Raw genomic sequence first — 7,189 nt, 5'->3', positions numbered from 1 at the left:
GGCTCAAGGCTGGGGTTAGCACTTACCTGGGGTGGCTCTTGAAACTGACCAGCCCACCCCTCTGGCAGCAGCTCCTAGGTGGGGAGTCCAGCGGGGCCTCTGCACACCACTGCTCTGCTGGCAGCTGTGGCTGGGGGCCCTTGGGCAATTACCCCCTTTTATCAGGCCTGCTTTTGAAGATACCATGCACGCAATCAGTTTTCTTGAAGGCTTGTGCAGGACCAGCCTGAGGTCTAAGAGTGATGCGCTTACATATACAGATTTTTAAGGAAGCAATACATGCAAGTAGTTCTCCCACTGGCTGCTTTATAAGATCTCATTGAACAGATTATTAAATGTGTTCCACATTTAATTTACATATAAAAATAATTTGAACATTGCCACCTCAAAGTCCAATTTTGTGATCCTGACATACCAGCCAACCTGTATCAAGACAGGTCACTTCTATGTGAATTTCAGTGATGTAGTAGACTAGCAATTATGAATTCATTTGTAATACACCTCTACCCTGATATAACACAAATTTGGATATAATACAGTAAAGCAGTGCTCTGGGGGGCAGGGCTGCACACTCCAGTGGATCAAAGCAAGTTCAATACAACATGGTTTCACCTATAACGCAGTAAGGTTTTTTGGCTCCTGAGGACAGTGTCATATCAGGGTAGAGGTGTACTAGAAATTAAGGGTAGATACCAAGTAGATTTGTGTTTACCTATATTCTGTTAATTGTATCAGTAATCAAGTAGCTTCTAGATGCTAATTCCCTTTCATGTCTTAATTATGTATAAAGAAGAACAGGAGGACTTGTGGCACCTTAGACTAACAAATTTATTAGAGCATAAGCTTTCGTGGACTACAGCCCACTTCTTCGGATGCATATAGAATGGAACATATATTGAGGAGATGTTTATGCTCTCTGTATGTGTGTGTATATATAGTCTAAGGTGCCACAAGTCCTCCTGTTCTTCTTTTTGCGGATACAGACTAACACGGCTGCTTCAGGTATAAAAGTGAAACCTTGGGCCTGATGTTTTCATCTCTAGTCTGCTTAAATTTTGAAGAGCTAAAACATAGGATGGAGCTATTCCAGATAGTTATTTAGAATACTCTGGAAAGACTAACTACATCTAAGCTGCCTTTGCATTCTGATCTGTTGACATAATTTGAGAGAGACTTTTACAAGTCAGCAGTTGATTCTTTGTATTTATCTTGATCTTTCAACCATAGGTAACTTTCCTTTTACTACTAAATCTAAGATAGTTATTAAGGTTTGGCTGACAGCAGGATGTTTAGATCTGGCCTCAGAGTGTGTCCACTCCTTGGGAGTTGGTGAACCTCATATGATGAATCAAGTGGTCAGTAACTTGAGTGCAAGTATTACAGTAGTGAACTAGACAACTAATGGGCATTACAAGTCCTCCACATAAGGTAGTTTACTAGTAGTCAGCTATGTCCATTATGACTCTGAATGGATTTATGGTAATCATGAAGCCACTTAATATTCCAAGATAGGAGTAGCAGGCACACTGTCATCTCTGTAAGAGACACTAGTTAGACTGAGACAGGCACCTGCCAATACTGTATCTCTTGTGGAGAGATTAAACTTTTACATTGCCAGCTGAGGGATGCAGTGTATCGTTCACCTACCCAGACTATCATTGCTCCAGGCTGACACCCACTGCACTTTAGGTTAGAGGGGAAAAATGACTAGAGAAGCTGGACACCTGTAGCAAGAGGCAGCGGTAAGTTACTTTCCCACTGTTCTTAAGGATGAACCTATAGCTTGATGTTAGCAAAGCTGCACCACCACACTTTTACAGTGCAATATAACATTTCCGCAGCTATGATGGGAGAGCTGTCCTTGCTCTAACAAATGCAGTTGGTACATGTGGGGTTTGTTTTGCTATTGACATTTTAGGGCCCATTGACCCGCTGCTCTTAGTGCAAGATTTTTTTTAGTTGAGAGAACACCTGGCCCCCTGAGCACCACAGGTAAGTGTACTAGAGCTACAAGGTGGGTAAGAATAAGCAATCAGCCTCTTAGGTTTTAAGATCTGTCACTGGAAAGTGATTATACTTAGACATGATAGGAAACCGGATTAGAGTAAGAAGCATAAAATGCTTTATTAAAAGCTTTAGGTCAAGGACAAGATATTATATATACACACACGCGCACAAACACATACAATGGCACATGGTGCCAACTTTAATCTAATTCTGCTAGTTTTATATAAAAAAAAAGTTATACCACTTTTGACACAGGCTTAGCCAGATCCTGTATGACTGTAGAGTTTAGCTGTGGAAGAGTGCTAATCTTAGCATTTTTACTGCTGGCATATTTGTTCTTGACTGTCTGAAATGAGAAGAAAATGAGGTTAAGGCTTACATATTATAATGCCAGATGTTTGGAGGGGGTCTGTTTCCAACTAGACATTGGACAAGAGCTGAAAATTGGTCAGCTTGTGCCATGACAGGCCTATGAACAGCTAATATCCAAAACCCACACTTAAGCAAGCTTTTCCATGAGCTCATACCAGAGCCTGTCTACACTAGGCAGGTAAACCAGAGTGTCTGTATTTACCCATTAAGCTTCATTAGCAGCCAAGTTTAACAGCAAGCAGTTTGTTGGGTTAAGTGTTGTGCTGCACCAAGTGTTTTGTATTACTTGGTTCCCACCTTCACCAGACCCATCCTGTAAAAGGAAAGCAAGTTCCTTACCATGTGCTTTGTAAGGCCCCGGTTCACTAGGATCACATTCTTTGCCATATGTTGCATGACAGGGTGAAGAGCACTCTCAGTGTAAGACATGTAGTGTTGTAGAGTTGGTGTCTAAGACAAGGAAACTAGAGTTATTCAGGAGTTTACACCAATCCTATTAATGATCATCTAGAGGCAAAGATATGCTCCTTACCTCAAGGAGCAGGATCTACACCGGTGTTCCCTTTCCAGAGTGGGAAAGATATCATGATTTCCACAAACCGATCTTATTTAGGTGGAACTTGCTTGGTGCTATGCCCAGAGTTCTCATTTTGGGAAATGGAACCATGCACCCTAGGCTGAGTTTAGTGTAGTTTGCTGCAGAATTCAATGGGGTATTCCTGCTATGTTAATTGTACCCACTTGCTCAGTTTAGTCTCAAACTAGAAGGCACCAAGCTAGAGACTTACCCACTCTCCACCATCAAGAACCTTTAGAGCCAAGCAAAAAGCAGCTGCAGCAATCTGGGATGGAGGGTAGTGTACCATTTCATAATCCACCAGGGATAATTCCATCAGATATTTGGCTAGAGTGTGCTGTTCTAGGTCCACCTAGAATGAGAAACAAGTATTAGTTGTTTCTCAGTAAGCCCTGATGGGAGAAACAAAGGCATTCTACTTCTTTTCTACATCCCATGGAATAGGACTGTCCCCAGCCCCACATCTCGTTGCATAGCTTATACAAGTCTTGTCCCATTATTAGTGCACCTATTTCTGCCATTTGTACAGTCTAAAGGAGAACCCACTAGCAGCAGCTTAGTCAGGTCTGCAAGAACTCCATTCCCCTGAATACCAGTTGTTTTCACAAACAAGGAGTCTGGTGGCACCTTAAAAATCGGTTAGTCTTTAAGGTGCCACCAGACTCCTTGTTGTTTTTGTAGATACAAACTAACACAGCTACCCCCCCCCCCCCCGATACTTGACACCATGCAAGTTGTTTGTGCATAGCTCTAAAGTGGCAGCTAGCTACCAACCAAGACAAGAGACTTGCATTTTGGAGAAGCTAGCACAGATGGAATTTTTCATTTATGAATAGCACTTCTGCAAGTAGATCTGAAGGTAAACTGATAAGTTGCCTTTAATAAAGGCTTCAAGAGCCTCATGAATTTTACCTCTCCAATCTTTGATGCCCTCCTTAGAAAGTGCAGTGGTAGAGGGCGGCCCAAGGCAAAGTCTAGAGCTTGTAGAATCTTCCTTTCCATTTGTTTGATCTGGAACTTGGTGTAAGTGTGGTCTGTTACAAAGGCAAAGTCCCCAATTTCAGGAGGATACATTTCCTCATACTTGCTGGCAATAAACATGGCCGTGACGCCAACCAGCTGCAACATCTTCTTGGGCACACTGTTGTCCTATAGTAGGAAAAGTGTTTAATACAAGAATTACACAAGCCAATAAGCATGTTTGACAGTGACTGGCAGTAAACTAAAGTGTAGTATAAAGACTTGTTTTAAACCCGACTTCATCAGCATGGTAGCCAGCTGTCGTGTGACAAATACAAGTTCCTGGCCAGTTAGGAAGTAGTGTGAGTTTTAAGCTCTATAGTTAGACAGCAATTTATGAAGGGGTTACAGGAAACCCAAGAAGGATTGTTATTAGCACACTAAAGCCACAATGATTCATGTCAAGTACAAAGTTAGGTCCACAAATGTAGTGCTCAAAACTACAGTAGTCCAGTCAGTTGTGTTTAATGGTCCTAAAGTCTGAATTTTAATTTCAAGAGGATTATTAAAAGCAATCAGCCTTTGCTATAGTGAGTGCAGAACATTAAGTAATATTCAGCTTGTGCTGGGTTCAAATTTGTCACTCTTATCTGCTATATGCTAGAGAGCAATGGAATCATGGCAAAGGAACAAGGTGCCATGTCATGCCCTTACCTGCAGGAAGCGATCAATGATGGCAGCAGTCATGTACATAGTTTCTGGAAGTAGTCTGAATTTCACCTGAACCTGCACAAGCCAGTCAATTAGAATAGCCCGCATATTTCCAGTAACTTCCTGGCCTGCCAGGTATTTTGGTCTGACATCTTGTTGCTTCTGCATGGAAGGAATATTTGTTACTACAGCAATTTCAGCATGTGAGGAGTATTGGCACTACTACAGACCCTTTAGAAAACTGGAGGTTGCTAGTCTTGACCAACAGAAGGGCAGAATCTAGCTTCTTTGGCCAAGAGATATTTGAAGGCAACAGCTAACAATTGCCATGTACTACTTTGCAATAGCAGAGTAAATGCCAGTGCTGGTAGTTTTTAGCATGCTAGTTCTGCTGATCACTAATGTTTTCAGAGTCTGTTAGAGCTCTTATATGCAGTGTATGTGTAGCATGTCAGTCACAGGATATTAGAAAGATCTGGTGGGTGAAGGAATCTCTTATTGGACCAAATTCTGTTGGGGAGAGTCAAGTTGAGAGACAGCACAGCTCTGTGTGGCTCAAAAGCTTCTCTTACCAACAGAAGTTGGTCCAATAAAATATCTTACCTCACCCACCTTGTCACTAGAAGGTGGTTAGATTAAGAGAAATGCTTGCCTCAAGGAGTTGCTGAGACTCCTGCACCTTAGGAGTACTACAAGACAAGTCTAGGAATAGCAGTCCAGTTTCCCAACTAGCCATTGCCCCAAAGATATGGGGACACACTAGAGTCAGGGTACAGTAGAATGGCAGCAGATCTGATTCTTTGTTGTTCATACTAACCTCAAGGTCTCTCAGATAGCCATAGATGTCCTTTACATATTCACTGCAGAGATTTGGGTCAGCACCATCATCTACATCTACATCTTTCACTTCAAGCAAGACATCAGAAAAAGCCTGGCACAGCACCTCCTCTGCTGGCACACATCCAGAGGTCTCCATTGGGCTTGGGGATGGAGACTCCAACTGGGGAGAAAGTTTAAGATTGAGCACCCCTATAGCTTCTACTGAAGACTCAGGGAGGTGGATTGCCTACACCAATGGGAGAACCCATCACATGGGAAGGGTCTACACTGAAGAAGGGCTTTCAAGTGTAGGCAAGCTCTCAAATACTGCACAATGGGGCCATATAGATACCTCATTTATTTACTACTGATGAGTTAGTCCAATAATCTACTCACAGACTGCTACTTGAATTGATCACTGCTTTTATCCTTCCCCCAGGGAAGGGAGCTTGTAGGTGATGGGAGAAGGAGGCTCCACAGGCAGAGGCTCCAAGCCATGCAGGAGTCAGTGAGGTCATGGTAGGTGTAGAGTGTGAAGAAGCCTGTTCCTCCTCCAGGCTCACCACGAGCCCTGCTGGTGGTGACCAGCTCAGAGCAGGGGCTGCGTGCCGGGGGTCTGGCACCGCACAGATACCTTAGCAGGCTCAGGGATTGGCTTCTGCTCCTTAGCCGGCTCGATCACCTTCTCGGCGGCTCTCGTGGCTTTCCTGGCGAGGGGCTTCACCGCAGCGCTGGGGGGCTTCGTTTCCTGAGGAGAGAGAAGGGGGCGTGAGCGGGCCAGGCTCGGGCTGCTCAGAGCTCCGGCGGGGGGCAGGCTCCAGGCCTTACCTTTTTGGGAAGCGCTTTGGGCGGCTGCTCGCCCACTTTGTTGCCGATGTCGCCCAGGGCAGTTCTCGGCCTGAGGCCGGGCTTGGCAGCAGCCGCTCCCCGCTTGGCAGCAGCCACATTGCTCTTCACTTGGTTCTCGGCGTTGACTCTGGTATTCTGCGGAGAAAAGCGCCGGTCAGCGCGGCAGGCCTGGGCGGGAGGGGACACTACGGCACCTCCCGGACCCCTCTGGGCGGCAACTTGCTCGGGCGCAGCAGGGGCGAGCCCATTAGCCGGGCTTACCCGAACCTGCTCCAAACGAGTAAACACCGGGGGGAGGGAGGAAGCGTCTCTCCCTGCAGCGGGCCCGGGGATGGAGCCGTAGCAGCATCCCGCGTGGAGGCGCATAGGTCCCCGCTTATACGGTCACTGTCTGCCCCCCGCCCCGGAGAAGGAAGGGCCGCAGCCACCCATCCTCCTCTACGGGGGATGCCCAGCGGGGCCCCGACCCCTTCTTCCCCCAACTTACCCTGCTGATCCGCAGCGCCATGGCCCCCTGCGCCTTCTGCACCACAGAACCCCGGCTCCTCCGCTGCCGCTTGAGCTGCCTGACCTGGTGCGAGTGACTCCTATCCCGACAGCTGCCCAGTTCACGAATACGCGATCTCCCAGCAGCTGCCGCCGCAGGTTTAAACCACGCACCGAGCTCCGTTCATTGGCTGTCCCCTTGTCTTCCCTCGATCGTCATTGGCCGCTCCTCGTTCCACCCCGAATGCGTTTCCGTGGAGACCGGGCGCTGATTCCTCAAGACGTTCGAAAAGGGGGCGGGGCGATGGGGGTGGGCTGTTTGTACTACGTGACGCCTTGTTGCATTTATAATTTCATCTCTGGAGCGTGGGGTTGCGTAGGTTGGAGCCTGGCGGTGGGAAGTGGAGC

The 7,189-nt window shown here is 46.4% G+C and overlaps 1 protein-coding gene across 1 annotated transcript; it reads right to left on the bottom strand.

Annotated features, from left to right (window-relative positions):
• Positions 1-2,099: 2,099 nt before the first annotated feature.
• On the bottom strand, positions 2,100-6,982 carry CCNB1 (cyclin B1). The gene is made up of 9 exons (XM_005301026.4): positions 6,783-6,982; positions 6,275-6,430; positions 6,081-6,194; positions 5,445-5,627; positions 4,631-4,789; positions 3,869-4,105; positions 3,168-3,308; positions 2,719-2,829; positions 2,100-2,353 (listed from the first exon to the last, which is right to left on the bottom strand). Exons 1-9 carry the CDS (start codon positions 6,801-6,803, stop codon positions 2,243-2,245), a joined length of 1,233 nt encoding a protein of 410 aa, XP_005301083.1. The 5' UTR covers positions 6,804-6,982; the 3' UTR covers positions 2,100-2,242.
• Between the last annotated feature and the right edge of the window lie 207 nt (positions 6,983-7,189).

The sequence above is a fragment of the Chrysemys picta genome, chromosome 6, assembly GCF_011386835.1.
Source record: "Chrysemys picta bellii isolate R12L10 chromosome 6, ASM1138683v2, whole genome shotgun sequence".
NCBI lineage: Eukaryota > Metazoa > Chordata > Testudines > Emydidae > Chrysemys > Chrysemys picta.
The sequence above is the reverse complement of the archived record's forward strand: the minus strand, read 5'-3'. Positions and strand labels throughout refer to the sequence as shown.

Excerpts from the sequence above, each read along its gene's own strand:
- CCNB1 (XM_005301026.4), bottom strand. The coding sequence starts at position 6,803 with ATGGCGCTGCGGATCAGCAGG. Across the intron at positions 5,628-6,080 it reads CAATCCCTGAGCCTGCTAAG|TTGGAGTCTCCATCCCCAAG; the intron begins GTATCTGTGCGG and ends CTTTCTCCCCAG. Across the intron at positions 4,106-4,630 it reads TCATTGATCGCTTCCTGCAG|GACAACAGTGTGCCCAAGAA; the intron begins GTAAGGGCATGA and ends TTCCTACTATAG.